The sequence below is a fragment of the Pleuronectes platessa genome, chromosome 18 (assembly GCF_947347685.1).
Source record: "Pleuronectes platessa chromosome 18, fPlePla1.1, whole genome shotgun sequence".
Classification (NCBI taxonomy): domain Eukaryota; kingdom Metazoa; phylum Chordata; class Actinopteri; order Pleuronectiformes; family Pleuronectidae; genus Pleuronectes; species Pleuronectes platessa.
In genome coordinates, this window is record NC_070643.1 from 22,478,643 (window position 1) to 22,499,220 (window position 20,578).

Genomic DNA, 20,578 nt, shown 5'->3' on the forward strand with positions numbered 1-20,578 from the left:
CTCCTCCTCCTCCTCGTTAGCAGACGGGACACGTTGTTTCTCTCCGTTCAGTTCTTCTCTCTGATGTTTGTTCAAGTGTTTCTGATCAGTTTGGTTTCAATCAGATGTTTGATGACATTAGAAATGAGACAGGATGATTGACAGCTGACACTGACTCCTGATTGGTCAAGATCGTGTGTGGGCGGGACCGATCACCACAAGAGAGCAGCGTTTGTATCTGTTTGATTTCTGGAGGAGGAGTCGAGGTCACTGCTGATTCCACAGGTTCTGGTTCCAATCAGAACGTTCTCCTCTAAATCATTAAACAAAATGAAATCAACAACACAAACGTGACGTCACGGGTCAAAGGTCACCGCCGGCTCCTGAAGCCACGCTCACAGAGGTGAACGGGAGGAGGTGAACAGGAGGAGGAGGTGAACGGGGTGAACGGGAGGAGGAGGTGAACGGGAGGAGGAGGTGAACGGGGTGAACGGGAGGAGGAGGTGAGCGGGAGGAGGAGGTGAGCGGGAAGAAGAAGTGAACGGGAGGAGATGGTGAACGGGAGGAGGAGGTGAGCGGGTGGAGGAGGCGAACAGGGTGAACGGGAGGAGGAGGTGAGCGGGAAGAAGAAGTGAACGGGGTGAGCAGGAGGAGGAGGTGAACGGGAGGAGGTGGTGAACGGGGTGAGAGGGAGGAGTAGGTGAACGGGAGGAGGAGGTGAACAGGGTGAAAGGGAGGAGGAGGTGAGCGGGAGGAAGAAGTGAACGGGAGGAGGTGGTGAACGGGGTGAATGGGAGGAAGTGGTGAACGGGAGGAGGAGGTGAACGGGAGGAGGAGGTGAACGGGAGGAGGTGGTGAACGGGGTGAGCAGGAGGAGGAGGTGAACGGGAGGAGGTGGTGAAGGGGAGGAGGTGAACAGGAGGAGGAGGCTCCTCCCCGTGAGCGTGTCCTGATCGTACACACTGTAAAGAATGAAGTAAAAACAGCAGCTGAATCAAATCAGGTTTTTCACTTTTTATTTATTTTGCTTGCAGACAAAAAGAAAATAAGATATTCATGAAAACCAGATATAATAAATAAATTATCTACTAACAGCTGTTGTCTATTAAAGCGATTTATAGAAAGGGTAGAAAGAATTAACTTTGAAAATCACACATCTCGCATAAAGATCCCGCGTCTGGAGAAATATTGATAAAAACAAACTGAGTTGTTGGTTCATCAGCCCCCCCCGCCCCCCCGCTGATTGTTCTGTGAGGGTCACATGATCTCAGCTCCTCCTGCTCGGATCCACAGGAGGAGCTGAGAAGCTTCCTTCTCCACTTTTTCCCCCACACGTATGAAAAGTTAAAAAGTTCGGCACCGAGCCAAGTGCTTGTGTTTTCATGTTTCTTAAAATATCGTCTGTGATTCTTGTGGAAAACCTGAAAGTTATTGTTATTAGTTATTGACACGTTTCACCCGTACTGGCTCCGATAACTGAACGTCTCCTCTTCTCTCTTTCACGTGATCCTCTTACTTTGGCGAGGACAAATAAACGCCATCGGAAAAGACATAATAATAATATTGCCTCCTGGTATTTTCATGCATTCAGTATTTTTTATAAACTGTGGTAAAGTGTAAATGTCACAATCTGAGTTCTCTCGACTCTCTGAGGTAAAGTTTCCTGAAGTAGAGCAAACATTCCTTCGCTTCTCTTTATAAACTTTATTTCTTTTTTGGACGAGGATACAAACAGTGTGTGGGTTCAAATCCCTTTGAAGTCGATCAAGTGAAGAACTGAGCTCACGACCACCGAGACCAGGACGTGAATCCATGATTATAATGTTTTCTGAAAATCTAAACAAAGATTTAATAAACATAATTTCTGTTGTGTTGCATGAAGCTTTTAGTTTGTGATTCACGTTTCCTCAGTGGGATCATTTCAGTCCGTGGCGCTTAGCGGTGGATTCTAGAAGTTCTGTTTTATCTCGTGTTTATGATTTATGAGGTTTGTGTTTGGAGGTGAAATTTGAATCGACGTCCTTGAAAGTGAACGGACCCGAACACCTGCCAACATGGAAATGATCCCGGTTCTCCAAGAACTTAAAAACAGTCGCACAACGGAATCAGGTTCCATCAAAGATCAGACTTGTAACAAATCACTTGAAAAAATATAAAAGTTAAAACGTGGAACTTATTCCAGCACTTTTTTTTAAAGTTATTAACAGAATGGCACTGGTTCAGACGGTCGTGGTTTCAAACCCGTTTCTCTCGAAGACTCTGAGATCAGGATGTTGGACAACGACAGAACCACCGAGGTCTCACCTCAGAAATGTCCTGGATGTTTTTATCCTTTATACAAAGTTTACCTTAAAACGCTTTTTATTTATTAAGAAAAATGACGTAGAGGCCAAAACAAAGGCCCGTCATCTCACCAGAGTAAAAGGCTTGTGAGCAGAGCAGAGCAGGAACTTCCTCTGGTGGCGCCGCCGCTCGGTGAGAAGCCTCTTGGACCTGGAGCTGGTCCCCACAGAGCTTCAAAACAAACCAGGTCCTTGAGCTCCTCTCGTGTCTCAGTGCTTCTCAGCTTCATCAGGACCCAAAGATCCAGTGGACGGGTCACGTGATCTGTGTGATCAGGGTCACGTGATCTGTGTGATCAGGGTCACGTGATCTGTGTGATCAGGGTCACGTGATCTGTCGGAGCTTCCTGCGGCGTCTTTGGGTCCCGAGCCGCCGGCTGAGAATCACTGACCTCTCTCAGAGTCTCTTGGGGGGGGGGGGGGGATGTTTATTCTGTGAAAAGAAAACAATAAGAGAACAATAAGAGAACAGAGGATTCATCAAGTTCCAGCTGCTGCATCTTTAACTGTCACTTTGGTTTGAGGATCATCTTCAGATTTGAAGATTTAATGACTTTACTTCAGGTTAACAGGAGACACTATCTGTTAGTGAGCAAACAGCGCCCTCTGCAGGCACAGCTGGGGATTCCTTCTGAACCAAATAGAGAAGGAACGAATCTTCTTCAGATTAAATTATCTCCAGAGACGAGAAGATGTTTTCATCTTCAGTTTTTTCTTTTTGTAACAAATCCAACAAACTCTGTTCAGAATCTTTCATGTTTTAACAGTTTCCTGCTGAATGTTGGAGATAAACTCTGGTTTTTAATAACTTGTGAGTGTTTTGAACTGATCTCAGTTCAGCTCCACTCTTCAGCTGGTTGTGTCTGTGACTCTGTCAGTTGTTCTCTCAGGAGATGGAACCCACTCAGCAGAGTCACAGAGAACAGACGCTCAGGGAGAGAAGGAGGAAACTTATATATTAAATATTTTTCAATCTTCCAGAAACTCAAACCCTCTTTGGTCTGAATGGTTTCAACTGAATAAATTATCAATTATCAATTGATAATAAAAGTATTGGTCTGTTGGTTCTTTACGAGTCTGACTTTACCTGCAGGCTCATGTCTGCTCCTCGGCCTGAGGCTGTGATTGGCTGACTTCTCCTGCTTCCTCCTGGATCTCCTCATCCTGGATCTCCTCCTCCAACTCTGCCTCTTCCTCCTCCTCCTCTTCTTCCTCCTTGCAGTAGTCATCTGAGGCCTCCTCTCCTTGTTCTTTCACCTCCATCTCTTCCTCGCTGCATCCGTGCTCTTCTGCGTTCGCAGCCTCGTCCTCCTCCTCCTCTTCCCCTTCCTCGTCCTCCTCCTCTTCCCCTTCCCCTTCCTCCCCCTCTGCCTCCTCCTCTTCAGCCTCCTGGTCACTGAACGGCTCCTTGCCCTCCTCCACCCGCCTGGCGGTGGAGGAGAACCAGTCCCTCACGTGCTCGTAGCTCATGCTGGACTTGGTCACCAGGTCGTCCAGGTCCTTCTCACTCAGCGCTCGGTGTCGGAGGAAGTAGTCCTTCAGAAACGCTCTGCCGGACTTCACCTGCAGGGGGCGCAAGAGAGACAACAGAGAAGCCTGTCAGAGGCAAACTTCATGTTTTCTGTATTTTATCAGAGAAACAATGAGACGACTGATATTCACTCAGATATAACTCTGATTCAAACAGGGTTTGTTTACTAGTCACTAGATTTGTTGGGACTGCATTGTATTATAATATCAGACCCATGTATCTCAGCCTAAGACCAAAATAAAACTGCATTATGTCTTGAAAAGCTCTGAAAGCTTTTAAACCACAGCAACTGATGGAGTTAACAAGCTGTGAAGTTCAGCAGCAGCTTCAGGTGAACGTGGTCACAGACCTTGATGGCGGTGGCGCCCCCTTGTGGGGAAGCTTTGCAGGGGTACGGCCGGCGCGTCCTCCTGGACCAACCTCGGTAACGCTTCCTCGGCTTCTTCTTGGCGCCGCCGTTCAGAGCCTCGTCCTCCTGCTCATTCAAAAACACAAAACTGTTGTTGGAACCAAATCAGGTGTTAGTACAGTAACCAGGTGGTGGAGCCATGTGGGGAAACACACCTTGCCGCTCTGGTAGAGGTAGTACCACTTCAGGTTGCTGTTCTTGCAGGCGTAGCGCGTGTCTCCGAACCAGTTGACGATGTAGGGCCTCGGCAGGCGGCTGTCCTCCGTCATCTGGTCGTACTCCTCGGCCGTCGGCCACTGCGTGCGGACAAACGCTTTCTTCAGGATGTGGAGCTGCTCCGGCGTCTTCTTCACCAGCTTCCTGCCACCGGGAGGAGTCGTGTGCCTCTCCTGAGCCGAGGCCGGTTTAACCTTCTCTTCGTCTCCATCGCTGTCGCCATCTTTGGCGGCCGGCGGCACTTTGCGCCTCTCGGTGAACCAGGCGTCGACCTCGCGCCTCGTCAGCTTGGTCTCTGCTCGCAGCCGGCTCAGCTCCTCGTCCGAGGGCGTGTCTAGCTCCTGGAAGCTGGCCTCCAGGAGGAGCAGCTGCTCCGGCGTCTTCTCCTTGAACTTCTGTGGCGTGAAGTCAGGGAAGGCGTGTCGGAACTTGACCCGGGGGGCGCTGGGTGGACCGGAGGAGCCCGGGGCGCTGGCGGAGGTCGGGGAGGAGTCGCTGGCGTCGTCGCTGGAGTCGATAACGATGGTGGTGGAGGCGTGGTCGCTGTAGCTGCTGTCGTTCAGACTCCCGCTGCTGCTCCTCCCTGCTCTGCCCCCCCCGGCTGACGCCGCCCTGCCGGGCACCGCCTCCCCCAGCGGCACGCCCTGGTGATCCTTGGAGTTCCTCTGGTTGTACCGCGTGTCGCTGAACCACTTCTTGATCGCCCGTTTGGAGAGTTTGGTGACCTGCATGAGCCGAGAGATCTCCGCCTCCGTGGCAAACTGCCTCCTGCCGTAGCTGTTCTTCAGCTCGGCCAGCTGCTCCTTCGACTTCTTCGGTTTCGTCCCCGCCGCGTCACAACTGGCCGAGGACACCGACGTCTCCGTCTTCGACTCCGACGCCGGTGGTTCGGCAGCTTTTGGCTGGTTGCCGGGGACACCGGCCACCGTCAGGGTGAGGGGGGGGGCAGCGGGCAGGTTGCTGCCGTTGCCGGCCACCTGAGTGAGGATGAGGCCCGGCTGTCCCACGATCTGACACGTCTGGAAGATGGACTGCAGCCCGTTGGTGGCAGCGGAGATGCTGGCGGGGATCACGGTGATGGTCTGAGGGCCGGGCTGCACCGTGCCGTTGAACTTCTTCCTCCGCGCCTCCTCCACCTGCAGAGAGGAGACGTCACTGATCTGAGCTTCACCACCACACGTCCACTCAATGTCCGGTGGGAACAGACCAACTTAGAATCATTTATCATATCTGTCCATACCTAATAATAATGGTAATAGTGATGTCATTAATGCACTTGATAATCTGCTCAAACACTGGAAGGATTCATATTATTCATTTACAGTTTACAGTTGAAACTTTGTGACTTTCCTGCTCATTAGAACAGCATCATTTGAAGGAAAGTGAAAAGTGCACAGGTGAAGTCTGGTAAAGCACCGACCTCCTCCGGCGTCCAGCTGACTCCGTGCTTCAGCCTCTGAGCAGAGAACCAGACCTTGATCTGCTCCTCACTGAACTTGGTCTGAGACGACAGGCCCATGATCTCAGAGACGGACGGGTACGGGAACCTGGGACGTTTAGAGATGAGATGAAGAGGACAGGTTTTAACATGCAGTGTCAACACAGTGAGAGCAAACCTGAAACCCCAGAGAGGCTTTTTACAAACTACACATCTCTGCTGCCCGAGTCTCATTCTGACTGTTTGCTGATCTGAGCCAAAGATGATTTACTCCCCAATATCAGTGCAAAACAATATCCACATCAGTCAGGTCATAGTTTTATAGATCAACGTTTTCCGTGAGAACCAGTGAACTTGAAGCTGAGTCTGGGAAACTTGTGTCTTTGGTAGAATAGGATTAAGTTGTAGTTTTTAAATATTGTACAGTTTAAATAAGCGTGTTACCGGTTGTAGGCGCTGACCAGCAGGACGTTGTTGTCCATGGCCGTGTTGTAGGTGGGGATGCTGCTGATGGGGATGAGCAGCTGAGTCTGGGTCTGAGCGCTGTGCTGCTGCTGCAGCGCCGACAGAACCTGGGCCAGCGTCCCCGGGGGCAGCACGGCGCCGCCACCGGCAGAGCTGCTCTTAAAGTGCAGCAGGTTGGAGCTGCTGACCACGATGCTCTGCGGGACGGCCTGGACCTGCAGCGGCGAGGAGATGGGGATGAGGCAAGAGGTCAGGGCGGCGGCAGGGGTCATCGGGGCGGGGGACAGAGTGGGCGGCTCCTTGTTCTCCTCGTCCTCTTCGTCGCTCTCCACCTTGATGATGTCGTCCGTGGCCATTTTGTGTGAAGCAGTGAACTTCTTGGGCTCCGGGCGGCTCTTGATTCTCATGATGGGCGTCTTGCTGAGGGCGATGCTCTTGTGGGACGTCTCCTCGTCGTCCTCCACTTTGACGAAGCTGCCGTCGAAGGTGAGGTCGTTGACCGTCTGCTGGAAGACGGTCTCGTTGCTCCTCTTCACCATCGTCCGGGTGAAGTTGTCCTCACCCGGGTGCAGCCGGGCATTGTGGGCCAGCAGCGTGTCGTAACTAGAGGGAGAGGATTATGGGTAAATACGTTTTGACATCAATAAAGAGAAGACAAGCAGATTTAAACCGCTCTCCACATGTAAACGGGTTTGATAACCACTTCTCACTGATTTAATTATATTCATATATACTAGACGATATATCAGCATTTTGACTGATTTACACTCAGATCCATATCAGTCGGGCTCTGATCAAAACAACTTCCAGAATCCAACGATATTTAATCCAAAATCTTTTGACTCAAACAGGTGAAAATGATTTCAAGTGATTTATAAAAGCTTTACAGGACAGGTTGGATTCACAGAGTTTGGTTTGAGTCCCGGACAGAAGGCCGGTGTGGGACCAGGTCACCTCTTGGTGTGGTAGTCACACTCCATGCAGACGTAGGAGGTGTTGAGGACCACGTCCGGATGCTCCGTGTCCACGTGCATGGTGAACAGGTTCAGCTCCGACGTCTGGAAGCTGCAGTATTTACACTCGTATCCTCCCTCGGCCATGTTCAGGTCCAGGTAGGGGTCTGACACCTGGACGTCGGCCCCGCCCCCTCGCTCGGCCGACAGGTCGCAAACCTCCGCGGACACGGTCCCCACGCCATTACTGTCCTCCGCTTCCCCGTCTGTCTCGTCCGGGACTTCCTCCATCTCCTGGTCCGAGTCCACGGCCTCTCTGGGAGGAACCATGCAGGGGGTGGTGGACTTCCTCCTGCTCGCCATCCTGAGGTTCAGAGGGTTCTCTTCTGTCGGTCTCACTGGACGGCGTCCGGTGGCGTCTCCATCAGGAGCTCGTCAGGCGAAACGTCTGTTTTCTATTTCCTGAAGAAGAAAAAGTGGAAGATTAACTCAACAGGGAGAAAAATAGAGTGAATTATATCTGAGGTGTTTTGGATCGGTTGAGGAGAATAGGAGGAAGTGGAGGGGGTGGGGGGGGCCTCTGACTGTAACTGACACAAAACTAATTTATTAAAGAAATAAACAGAAATAGATCATATCCTCATCGGTCAGTGGAGAGGAGGGGGGGGGGGGGGGGGGCACCATGAGAACCAGGACCAGCTCACTCATCTCATCATAGAGACACACGACTTGAATATGACACTTTATCTGCTGCTATTAACCCCCCCCCCCCCCCACACACACACACACACACAGACACACACACAGACACACACACAGACACATACACAGACACACACACAGACAGACACACAGACAGACACACACACACAGACACACACAGACACACACAGACGCACACACACAGACACACACACACAGACACACACACACACACACACACACAGACACACACACACACACACACACAGATATAAAGAGAAAGTGGACAGCAGCTAGCTAACATTAGCTAACTTGATGTGTAACGGGTTCGTTCCCCGGAGGACGCGGGCGTGAGGCGGGTGTGACGCCGCCTCGGACCCTCCGCTGACCCGCGGAGCCTCCCCCGGCGGCCCGGTGTGTGTTTACCTGGCCAATCGGCTCCGGTTCGACATGTTGCTTGGACCAGTTAGCAGGTTAGCATGTTAGCATCGCCGCTTCGCTCTGTTGACGCGCAGTCTTCCGTCTTTTTTACCCAAATACACCGAGGAGCCCATCGGCTGCAGCCGCACGCTGAGCCGCTCTCACGGCCGGGGAAGCGCCCGACTACCGCCCGTTAGCTCCGCTGCCAGCGAGCGTCACCAGGACCCGCATCGTCCGTCGCGTCGTTAGTGAAACAGACAGTTTAATAAAAAAGACTCCGACGCTTCCAGCGACCTGACGGCGGCCATTTTTATTCTTCTGCTCCAAGAGAGCGACCACCGGTCTGCGTATTTCAAAATAAAAGCATCAATATTTTAAATGTGGAAAAAAGCTGAAACATACATAAAACTAACGCATTAATGATAATAATGAAAAGTAAAACCAATGAAATAATAACCATAACAATACATTGTTTCCTTATTTACAATAATATAACAAATAAAACATGAAACATCAATGTAAAAACCAAAGATATTTTGCTATTTTCATTCTATATTTATCATGAAACGTTATTTTAAATTTCTGATGATATTAAATGTACATTTTGTGATTTGGAGCCAGAAACTCTGTTTATTTATGATCTCATTCTCAAACAGGTTTTACTTGTTCATTATCTTTATTTTTACCGCTTCTCTTTATTTAGATTTATTTAAATGTATTTATATTTTACCAGTTTTGACTCTGGCTGCTTTTCTAAATGAAGCCGCTCTTTAAAATTACTATCAGCATGTTTGTATGCTCAACTATGCCAAGACGTTTATTTTGAAGGTATCCCTGTAAAGCGGAAACATTAGTCCCTCTACTTACGTCAGCTTGACACGTTTATTGTTTTTTTTTCTTACGTCAGTGTCACAGCAGAAGGTTCGCGTGCGTCATTACGTCATAGACAGACGACGGGAATGTGTTCTGTCCTAAAGTACATGTACACTGTGTACTGAGACAGTGAAGTACATGTAGACTGTACTGACAGTAAAGTACATGTACACTGTGTACTGAGACAGTGAAGTACAACTACACTGTACTGACAGTAAATGACATGTACAGTGTGTACTGAGACAGTGAAGTACATGTACACTGTACTGACAGTAAAGTACATGTACACTGTGTACTGAGACAGTGAAGTACATGTACACTGTACTGACAGTAAAGAACATGTACACTGTGTACTGACACATGAGGTACAAGTACACTGTACTGACAGTAAAGTACATGTACAACGTGTACTGAGACAGTGAAGTACATGTATACTGTACTGTACATAAATATATATATATATTTAGGTAGCTACATTTTAAATAAATAGTGATCGGATCAGTTACATCTTTAAAGACAATATACATCTCGACACATTGATTTCACAAGAACAAACACACAATGCAGAAATGATTCAATTGCTTTAATTATTTGATTTTAACAAAAAGACACAATCACAAAGAAAACATGAGAAACTGTGTCTTAAATTAACATCAATAACTTTGGCATTGATCAACTGTGATATATTGGAGACTTAAAGTCAAGCAAACTTTTAAAAGAGAAAATGCAAATATCAAATATGTTGCGTGATCGTACATTAACACTGAGCAGATACATTTAACCCCTAACCCTCGATAACACAGAATAACCCCTAACCCTCGATAACACAGAATAACCCCTAACCCTCGATAACACAGAATAACCCCTAACCCATTTCACACACAATTCAAGGTTTATTACAATGATATTCCTTAAGTCGGATTAAAACACTAAAATTAATTCCTAAACATAGAGAGTTCAAAGTACTTAATAAAGAATAACTGATTGTAAATCAATAACAGGCAAACTAAGCACCAGCAAGAAAAATAATGTTCTACAATGAAATCATAAAATCCAGTGTGAGCTCAGCATTAAAAAACAAAGATCCTTTAAATGGACTCAATAGAATACACAGGGACGAGTCTGTGTTTTACACTAAAAAGACTCCTGGTTACACCTGATGAGTTATAAAAATATATGACCTGATTTGTTCTGAAGGATTTCATCGCTCAGTTTGAACAAAATCAAAGTACATTTCATTCTTTTTAATTACAACTTAAAACTGGTTTCGCACAAGTTATATAACAACAGGAATCAAACATAATATTTAATCCAATGAGCAGATTAAATAGAGTTAAGGTGCAAATGCTCCTGTTCACGTTTTCTTTTATCCAATGATCTGTTTTCACATCGATTCGATTCCTAGTTTCTCATAATTCCAGTAAAAATTTAGGTTTTAAAAGAAAAACTCGGACGTCTTTTACCAGACAAGCTCGCACACTATTAAGTTTAATTAAATTAAATCAACACTATGCATCAGTTTCAAGGTAGAGACTTCGTCACTCACTGTGAATAGAGAGAACGGTCTCTAACCCACAGACCTGATAGAACCGACAGTAGCTTCTAGTGATTCAAAGATGCAGATGATTAGAAAAGGAGTTCCACAAGGTTCGATCCTCGGTCCTCTTCTCTTCACTGCTGACATCAAACCAACACCACTGAACCAAAGAACCACCCGGAGCCAGACAGAATGAATCAGCTGGCGTGGCTGCAGGGGGCGCTGCTGCTCAGTAAGTTACATAGTGTTGATTTAAGAATTAACTTCCAACATCAGACACAAACTTAATTTCTACCTCACAGAACAAGTTATTGATTTTACATATACATACTTTTAACTCATCACGTTTCTCTTTTCACCTGCTTCAACTTCCACTCAGTCGCTCAACTGCAACTCCTCCGAGTTCAGCGACAGACGATGAACTACGTACAGGTCTCGTCAAATCATCGCAGTTTTAGCATCGATGCTTCGACTGACCATTTATTTATTATTATTACTTCATCTCAACTGAAGACTCACCTTCAAACATGGCCGACAACAAAGTCTCCTCTCTAGTATTAGATAATACTATTATTATGTTTACTTTTTTATAGTTTTTAAAATTAATGAATTCATATTTATTCTAATTTTACAGATTTGTATCCTGTTAGCCACACTTTGTTTTTCAATTTAATTCATCTGATCTGAATGAAACAATCAATATCTAGTTAAAACCATGAAAAAGACAGAAATCAGGTATACTGGGGGGGGGGGGGGGGGGGGCTTTTTGAGTGACAGCAGTAGGGGGGCAGTCTAGGGGCCTTTCTGATGTGGGGTGGTTAGGGGGGGGGGGGACACCAGGTCAGCCCAGGACAGCGTTTATGAATGGATGAGGTCAGAGCTGTTTGATATATTTTCTGTTATGTTCCACAATGTGATCTACAAGCAGGTTATTCAGATTTTTCTGTCTTTTCTTCACATGGTCAAAACACATATAGTTATATATGAATAAAAGTTATGATTATGATTATGATTATTATTATTATCATTAAGTCTAGGTTTATTGACCATCTCACGGATCCAGGAGCACATTGGTTTCGGAGGGGTTCTTGGATTCTCCGGTTCCGCCTGCAGACGATAAACAGACATGTTACTTCTTTACGATGTACAAATACTGACATAACAGATTTGCTATTTGTCTGTACTGTATTTAATGGAACAGAAATAAACATTTGGGGTTTTAAATATAAAATGACAAAGCAGAGTATTTCAGTAACTCAGTTTAAAGAATTTAGTTTTCAGTGATTCAACTCCTTTAACTGGGGAGGAGGAAGAAAAACACATGTCCTAATAAATTAATACAAATTCAAGCTTCCAGCTTGTTTTCCAACTTGAAGCTTCATTTTGAGTTTCACACCTTCAGGCTTCGTCCACATGGACACATTTCAGTTCTAAATACATTATCCTCAGCTTTGTGCTTGGTATCCACTGAGCCAGGAGAGTACTTCCTGATCCAGAACACAACATGGATATGAACTACAAGTCTTTCTGTCCTTGTCTTTGTCAGCAGCTGTTGAATCAGAGCGTCTGAACGGTCCTGTGTGTTTTCAGGCGTCACTGAGGACGGACATTATTTCTGATCTGGACCAAAAACATTCGTCTGGACAAAGAATTTCTGGGATCCAGTTGTGATCATAGTAATGAAAATACATTTTCACGTACAGATTCTATATACAAAGATTCTTACCTCCGTCAGAAGAGCCACCAGAGGTTGATCCCGAGCTGAGAGAACCTGACCGTCACAAGAGAAAATGTATTTAGGACTGAACATCTAGATAAGTGAAGATAAATCCTCTTTATACACCGTTGTTGATCAAGAGAATCAACAATAATAAACCTGAAGATTTAATGTTCCACTTTAAAACTCTGTATATTTACCGTCCTCCTTTGCATTGAGTAGCTTCATCTCTGGTGCTGATGGCTTTGATGGAGCTGCGACTGAAAACAAAGTTAACACAAAAACTCATTGAACCACAGAAACAAAACTATTCCGATGTGTCTGTGAAGCTCAGTGCTCAGAAGGACCAGTCACAACCAACTCTCTGCTGCCGGGGACTCAAACGACCTCAGACTCCTGATGAGATCAAACTTAATACAATAACCATTCCATGTCTAAACATTCTGAGTCAGAATCCAACTGATTTTAGAAATCAGATACTCAGCCCTAATGTACATAAATATATCTAAACTTTTATTTCTCATTTTCATCTAGATGAAGTCTGTCATTTATTCATGAATTCATTACTACAAGTCTTTCTGTCCTTCTCTTTGTCAGCAGCTGTTGAATCAGAGCGTCTGAACGGTCCTGTGTGTTTTCAGTGAGGATGTCGGAAAAATCTGAATAACCTCCGGTTATTTCTGATCTGGAGCTAAAACATTCGTCTGGACAAAGAATTTCTGGGATCCAGTTGTGATCATAGTAATAAAAATAAATTTTCATGAACAAGACACAGATTCTTACCTTGGACAGAAGAGCCACTCGAGGTTGATCCCGAGCTGAGAGAACCTGACCGTCACAAGAGAAAATGTATTTAGGACTGAACGTCTGGATAAGTGCAGATAAATCCTCTTTATACACCGTTGTTGATCAAGAGAATCAACAATAATAAACCTGAAGATTTAGTGTTCCACTTTAAAACTCTATGTTTACATAGAGTAAACATAGAGTTACTGACTTACTGTCATCCTTTGTGTCGAGTGGTGTGCATGAAAACAAAGTTAACACACAAACTCATTGAGCCACAGAAACATAACTATTCCAATGTGTCTGTGAAGCTCAGTGCTCAGAAGGAACAGTCACAACCAACTCTCTGCTGCTGGGGACTGGTTGTTCAGGAACAAAGGGACTCAAACACGCAACCTAACAGGATGAACCAGTTCACGTTCAGTAGACGAGGACACACGTGAACACAGTGAGCAGCCAATGATCCATTTCACATCCACATGATTAAAAAGTCTTTTGTTACATTCGATTTCTTTGTTTACCGGAAACTGTGAGTAAACATCAACCCATGAATTAACAACTGAAGGTTCCAACACACATTCATTACTAATCCTTCAGTTAATGAGCAGCTCCTCGTGCTTTGACTTTGGGTTTTGTTATTCATAGGTTTAAGACACTGAAGATATTGTATTGGACAGAAACAGAAGACTGGATGCAGCCTCTATTGGTCAGTGAGACGGAGCAGAGTGAACGTTCAGTTTTAAGGATTAGAGATGTAATGATTGACAGGACTGCTATTTAACATTATCTCTAAAGCCCATAATAAAATGATAACAGACCTTTGTACCTGATAGAAACATTGATAGAAAATGATTTCCAGCTCTACTGCTCTGAAGATTGGATTCATATCTAAGCAGAACTGGTGTCGTAGACTGAATCCACACAGCTATCATGTGACCAGATCATCTGGTGTGCAGCAGACGTTAGAGGCCGTGGTTCATGCACCTCACTGATAACACACATGGATCCACTGTGCGTGGAAGTTGATGCTTCTCATTGCTCTTGTCTTGTCTTAGTTTAAAATTCATTACAAACATAGTATATATATATAACAGGCTTGTCTGTACCTACTGTTTCCACTGAGTGTATATTCCACTTACCAAATTTGCCTTTTTTACGTAAGCACCATATGATTCCACCCAGAGTGATCCCAATGACGAGGACCAGTGAAACAACACCCACAGCAATGATGATGAGTCTAGAATCCTCGGCAGGAAGTTTGTGATCTAAAACACAGGAAACATTCACGTTATATTCAACATCCTCATTTCTACATGCTAGGTTCAACTTAACCGTCACTGGTGCCGGCGCAGAGGCAGAACAATTATATTTGTGCTCGTTGATAATGTTGCTCTGTGTCGAGTGCACTCACCGTCAGAAAGTGTCAAACTGAAATTACCTTCACATTTTCAACAGTTTATCGGTAAAAACACCAAATCTAAGCTTAAAATGCTGATTATGATCAAACTGTCACGTGTTAGAAACCTCATCAACACGTCCACACATTGTCCTGCTGCTTCCTCACATGGACTCACTCTGACAGGCTGCACACATTTTATTAGGAGGCTGCATATTCAACTTTTGTGTTTTTCTTCTTTGATGATTTGAAGCATTTCCCCTGAGTTACTTTCACCTCTGAATTGTGGAAACATCTCAGAACTCCGATGCACAAACACACAAGTTATTCTTATGCAAGAGAAACAGTTTCTTACCCCAGGTGTTCTGGACTCTCAAACCAGATCCCTCATGAATGATCTCACAGATGTATTCAGACTCGTCCGTCTTGAAGATCTCCACACTCTGTCTCGCCTGGTAGGTGTCGTCGTTGTTGGGTCGAACTTTGGAGCTCTCCACTCCGTCCACTTCATTCAGAACACAGCCGTTCCTTTTCATCTGCAGCTTGGCGTCTTTCTGGACGAACCCGCTGGCCAGGCACGTCAGGATCACGTTGCTGTCCGTGTGGGACTTCTTTGCAAACATGAACATCTCAGGTGGAGCTGGGGAGAGAGAATCGGAAGTGAGTTCATGTTCAGAGGGAGAAGATGCAGCGACACGCTTCAGCTCACTGACAAAAATACAGAAATCTTTCTCACGAGCTGCTTTATATTGCTTCAGTCCATGTTCCACGAACTGGTTCAACCAGGACAGACACTCTTTCTCCAGGTAGCCTTTGGTGTAGTCTTTCAGGGTCTGGACTTCGTCCCACTTCCTCTTGGTGTCTTTCGCCGCGTTACTGGAGCTGACCCAGAGTCCGTCCTTATCGTCGAAATGCAGGAAGGCCGCTCCATCGTAGCTGTACGTGTCTTTGCCTTCCAAGAACTTCACCTCGCCGTTCTCCGTGTTGCTCTCACAGCCGTGCATCCACTGAAGGATGTGGGTCTCTAACAGGGAGGACGGAGGAACAACACAACTGAATACACAGAAATAGATCAACACAAAGCCAGAGAAGACGATGAGCTGGCTCAGATTACAAATGTGATGTCACACAACGAACATTGATTCATCTCATGAAAACAGCTTCAATAAATTCTGCAAAAATCTAACTTTTACTGAGCAACAGCGCCCCCTGCAGCCACACAAGGTGATAAACTCTGTTGGTGTCTGTCCGAGCGATGAAGTGGTTTCATGTGTCGAAAACCAACTGAACTGAAACACACCTGAACACTGGATATTACCCATGATCCTCTGCTTCCTGAACCTGAAGAGCTGCTGCTGTAACAAACTCTGATCAGAATTCTTCATGTTTTAACAGTTTCCTGCTGAATCTTGGAGATAAACTCTGGTTTTTAATAACCTCAGAGTGTTTTTAACTGATCTCAGTTCAGCTTCTCTCTTCAGATGCAGCTGGTTGTGACTGTGACTCTCAGTCAGTTGTTCTCTCAGGAGATGGAACCCACTCAGCAGAGAGAACAGACGCTCAGGGAGAGAAGGAGGAAACTTTCTCATGTTCACACTCACACATCAGACTCACTTTAACCAAGCTGCTGGTTTCAGGTGGAAAAGTTGCTCAGTGTTGATTTAAACAAATAAGAGCTGATATTCTAGCTGGTGCATTTATTTATAAAAGCTTTAACTGATAACAACTAGAATGGGACCTGCACCAAATTCCACCCAATCATAAAGATCAGTCCTCTTAACGTGTCAGCTTTATTTCTTCAATATCAACATCATTGATGATGAATTTAAAATGTGCGGATGAATCGTACCATTTTTGTCCTGTCGCATTCTCTCGATCAGGATTTCGATGTTCACACGGAACCAGGTCTGCTTGCTCAGGCGGGACTGGGTCCCCTTCTCCCAGTAGTTCTTGTCCATTTTCTCCTTCATCCACGGCTGCTTGGGAACTTTCCGTTTGAGGTCAGAGTCGAAGTAGTCGATCATCGTGTTGTCCACCAGACCCATGGCTGTGAACTCGTGGATCCCAGGAAGCGAGGTCGGTTTGGAGAAGGCCGTGTAGATGTACGTGAGGGAATGCTTCTCTACAAACCACATGGGACAAACCTTTACTTTCATTTCTTATACAAACACAGAACCAGATCATTTCTAGGTGAATTGAAACGGACGCGTTCTGAACGAGGAAGCAGAACCTGTGGCTGTGGAGGTGACTTGTTACCAGGGTATATTACCAGCTACTGACCAATCAGATCAGAGTCGTCCATGGACAGGATCCTGACAGGCTCAGAAACACTAAGTCCCAGTAAAGTGTAAATAATAAATGTGACAGGAAGCCTTCAGACGTCATAAAACTCAAAAGGTGTTTGTCCAGTCTGGGCTTCTGTAGCATGGCTGCCTCCGTAGAGTGAATACTGTACATTTCCAGATGTAAATATAAAGTACTTGGATTTACAGTATATAAATATAAAGGGCTCATTCTCGTTCTTCCGGTGTGTTCACAGCGTGACGCGAGTTGTTAATAAAGTTTTGTGAACCATCGGTGAAACCCCATCATTCATCTGAGGACGCTACCAAGTGTGATGAGAACATTCATTTAACTCAAGCTCAGCCCGTGTCCCATCTGCTAACACGGAGCAGGTTGATGAGCTCTAGTGCAGCCGGCCACCAGGGGGCGTGCCATCATGTGTATTCACAGTCTGATGAGTCGTTGTAAACACGAGTAGGTAAATTCTGTCCGTTTGACGTGAAACTGATAAAAACACGTTGACAAACCGGAGAACAAAGATTCTTCCTTCGTTCATTAAACGGATCAACTCGAGGAATCGTGTTTTTCTAAGTGCGTCACAACTGTCCGCGTTTTACTTTCGATTTTAGAAACTCAACTTACCAGCGAGTCCCGCGGGAAACAGGGCGAGGAGGGAGAGGAGCGAGATGAAGAGCAGGTCGGGACGAGCCTTCATCTTGGTCTCCATCTTCTTCTTCTTCTTCTTTTCCTCCTCTTTTCCTCCGTTTGTCACTTTTCTTTCTGCGTCGCGTCTCTTCCGCCTCCGTCAGCCTCTCTCTCTCTACAGTCTGTGCGCCAACCAGGAAGCGCTGACTGGTGCGTTCAGGGGCGGCTCGGAAAGTCCCCGCTGCGCTACGTCACGTGACATTATTGTGACTCAAAATAGAATGTAACGCTCATCCATCTTTGTTTTACAGTCGGTGTTTTGTGTGAGAGGAACAGAAGGAATCGAACGTGTGTTGAGAGTTTTTTTATTTTCTCTTTTTCATTTCAAGCCGACAATCAACACATTTACAAAGTAAAGTTCTACTTCCAATTTATATCTATGTACATTTATTATTACACCGTTAAACTTTGGATGTGACCAAATATCTGTGACATTTACATGGAGAAGCTGGAGACGGATAAGGACTCGTTTTCTTTCTGTACATTCGTCCATTATTAAATAAATATCTATCTTTTCTTTTATTTCCTGACTCCATCACAAAATTACTCTTATGTTACTTCAGTTGTGTCTTTTATCTTTTCTGTGTAGCTTTGATCTAAAATGTAAAATTAAAGGTGCTTTATTGTGGTTTATTTTTCTTCCTCATTTTAAAGGCACTCTGATTTGTGTATTTTTTCCTTTCTTTTATATTTCTTTTCCATAAAAAACACCATCAGTTCCTCTTGTCCTCCTCTGAGCTCCCCCTCCCCTCATCCCTCCATCCCCGGTCAGTCCATCTTTTCCTCCCGAAGCGGAAACCGAAGCCCCCCTTCTCCCGGTTGACAGCCTGGAGCCCCCCGATGATGGAGGTCAGAGCTTCGTTCCTCTTCCCCCCTTCCTCCCCTTCTCCTCCGTCCTGGTAGTGGTAGTTCTCCAGAGAGTGACCTTCAGGGAAGGGGGGCAGCGGCCGGGCCATCAGGTCTCCTCTCTGGGCTCTCAGCAGCGCCTCCTCCTCCCAGGATCCGGCCTCCTCGGCCTCCTGCCCGGGCTCCAGCAGCGCTTGGTGGACGAGCTGAGGGGCGACGAGCTGGTCCAGAGCCGCCTGGTGCTGCAGCACAGACTCCAGATCAGATCCGTCCATTGTGTCTGCGAAGGAGAGGGGGCACGACCACGCCGTCCATGGGACGGGGCAGAGCAGGGTGAGGAAGAGGAGGGTGAGCTGAGAGGCCCCGAGATGGAAAGATGGTCTCATCTGAAAACAGAACCAACAGGTTATTTCATTCCACCGTCCGTTCGTCCCGTTCTCGTTAACGAAATATCTCAAAAACTCTCTGACATAATTCTTTCAAATTTGGACTAAAAAATAAACTGATTGGATTTTAATGTTCACAGATAAAAAGGTCAAGGTCACATGACCTCACCTTCTTGTGAACGCTATATATTCTTGTGAACGTAATATCTCAAGAATGCCTCAAAAGAGAAACTCTTCAATTCTTCACCAGTTGTCCCTTTGAAATGATCAATATTCCGATTTCCTATCATTTGATTTGTACCTTCGATGTTTTGTTTTGCTGATGTTATTCTCGTGAGGAACTTTATAACTTCTGTATGAAGTTAGCTTTATTATCATTATATATTTGTCTATTTGCACAGCTCCTTAGCAGAGTTAGCGCTAAGCTCATTTCATCTGTTGTCCCGGGGCGGGAAAAGATAAAACCAACACAATCAACAACAACAACAACAACAACAGGATTTCACTGCGTTTACATCGACTGAATGAGTTCAAGTGTGATGGCTCCATGATTGAGTTCATTTCAACCATGATTTCATCTTGAATTCAAAACCAGCAAAACATAATTATCATTCTTACAAATCTACAAAAACAATTCATATTTGTTCTGTAGCTGAACTTTTTCTCAAGTTGAAAATCATCCTACAACATTTTCTATGACTTTCTTTCCTAATTCAGACAAATAGATAAAGTGAAAATAATATATATATAAGCTCCGGGTCACTGGAGCTTCCTCAGGACAACAAATAAGAAGCTGCCGTGGCAACAAAACTAAATCACATAATCATAAAGACATAAAATGTAAATATATCAGAAGAATTATCAACATCTGCATAAATAAAACAGAGAAAAATAAAGTAAAGGACAAGAAGCCGCTCTGTGTTTCATAGACGATGAGCTCCAAAAAGTTTAAATACATAAATATGACTGTTCAAGTCACATCCGGTTCCATTTGGTGAGGAAATTATATTCATATCAAAATTATATAAATATTCATAAAATGCACTTTAGAGTCCACTTAGTTTTATATGAGCAACAGGTTTGTAATTTAGAGTTAAAATAATAATTATCTTTATTTAGATGATGCCTGAAGTAAAAATTTAAAATTGAATGGAAACAATAAGAAACTATTCAAGCATCAGAGCAAAAACATTAGAGAAAAAGTTGAAAAACATAACAAACATATTTAAAAAATATTTAAAGTTCTTGGTAAGTTCAGAGCGAGAATTAGTAAATAAATACACAAATAAATAAACACAAATCAATGGATAAAAGTAATTGTTGTATTTGTATATTTATTTTCTTTTAGTTTGTTACACACAAAATTGTAGAAAGAACAATTAAAGGTAAAATCAGGAACTTACATGTTTGAGCGTCAGTGAAGAAGATGAGGGAGAAAAACTCGTCTTCATCTCTCACCTCGAGTCCTCTTCTGTATCTTCTCGAACTTCTCTCATCTCGAAACCTTTTAAAAAAACGAAGCGCCCTCATCTCGTCGAGCGCCGCCCTCGTGTCATGGCTGCCGTGGTTACCCATTGCCCCCCCCCCCTCTGAC

General features: G+C 45.0%; 3 protein-coding genes across 3 annotated transcripts; all 3 read right to left on the reverse strand.

Annotated features, from left to right (window-relative positions):
- Nucleotides 1-978: 978 nt before the first annotated feature.
- On the reverse strand, nucleotides 979-8,639 carry LOC128461940 (zinc fingers and homeoboxes protein 1). Its single transcript, XM_053447132.1, has 8 exons — nucleotides 8,462-8,639; nucleotides 7,335-7,795; nucleotides 6,360-6,983; nucleotides 5,898-6,024; nucleotides 4,417-5,613; nucleotides 4,202-4,327; nucleotides 3,409-3,884; nucleotides 979-2,754 (listed from the first exon to the last, which is right to left on the reverse strand). The coding sequence occupies exons 2-7, from the start codon at nucleotides 7,694-7,696 to the stop codon at nucleotides 3,417-3,419; spliced, it is 2,904 nt and encodes a 967-aa protein (XP_053303107.1). The 5' UTR covers nucleotides 7,697-7,795; nucleotides 8,462-8,639; the 3' UTR covers nucleotides 979-2,754; nucleotides 3,409-3,416.
- A 1,257-nt stretch (nucleotides 8,640-9,896) lies between these two features.
- Nucleotides 9,897-17,898, reverse strand: LOC128461203 (H-2 class I histocompatibility antigen, L-D alpha chain). Its single transcript, XM_053446012.1, has 9 exons — nucleotides 17,690-17,898; nucleotides 16,614-16,886; nucleotides 15,501-15,788; nucleotides 15,120-15,404; nucleotides 14,508-14,633; nucleotides 13,366-13,410; nucleotides 12,783-12,842; nucleotides 12,592-12,636; nucleotides 9,897-11,972 (listed from the first exon to the last, which is right to left on the reverse strand). The coding sequence occupies exons 1-9, from the start codon at nucleotides 17,772-17,774 to the stop codon at nucleotides 11,917-11,919; spliced, it is 1,263 nt and encodes a 420-aa protein (XP_053301987.1). The 5' UTR covers nucleotides 17,775-17,898; the 3' UTR covers nucleotides 9,897-11,916.
- Nucleotides 17,899-18,516: 618 nt separating this feature from the next.
- Nucleotides 18,517-18,984, reverse strand: qrfp (pyroglutamylated RFamide peptide; the record flags this gene model as incomplete). Its single annotated transcript, XM_053446013.1, has 1 exon — nucleotides 18,517-18,984. A coding segment is annotated over exon 1 (468 nt), but the record flags the coding sequence as incomplete, so codon positions are not given.
- Between the last annotated feature and the right edge of the window lie 1,594 nt (nucleotides 18,985-20,578).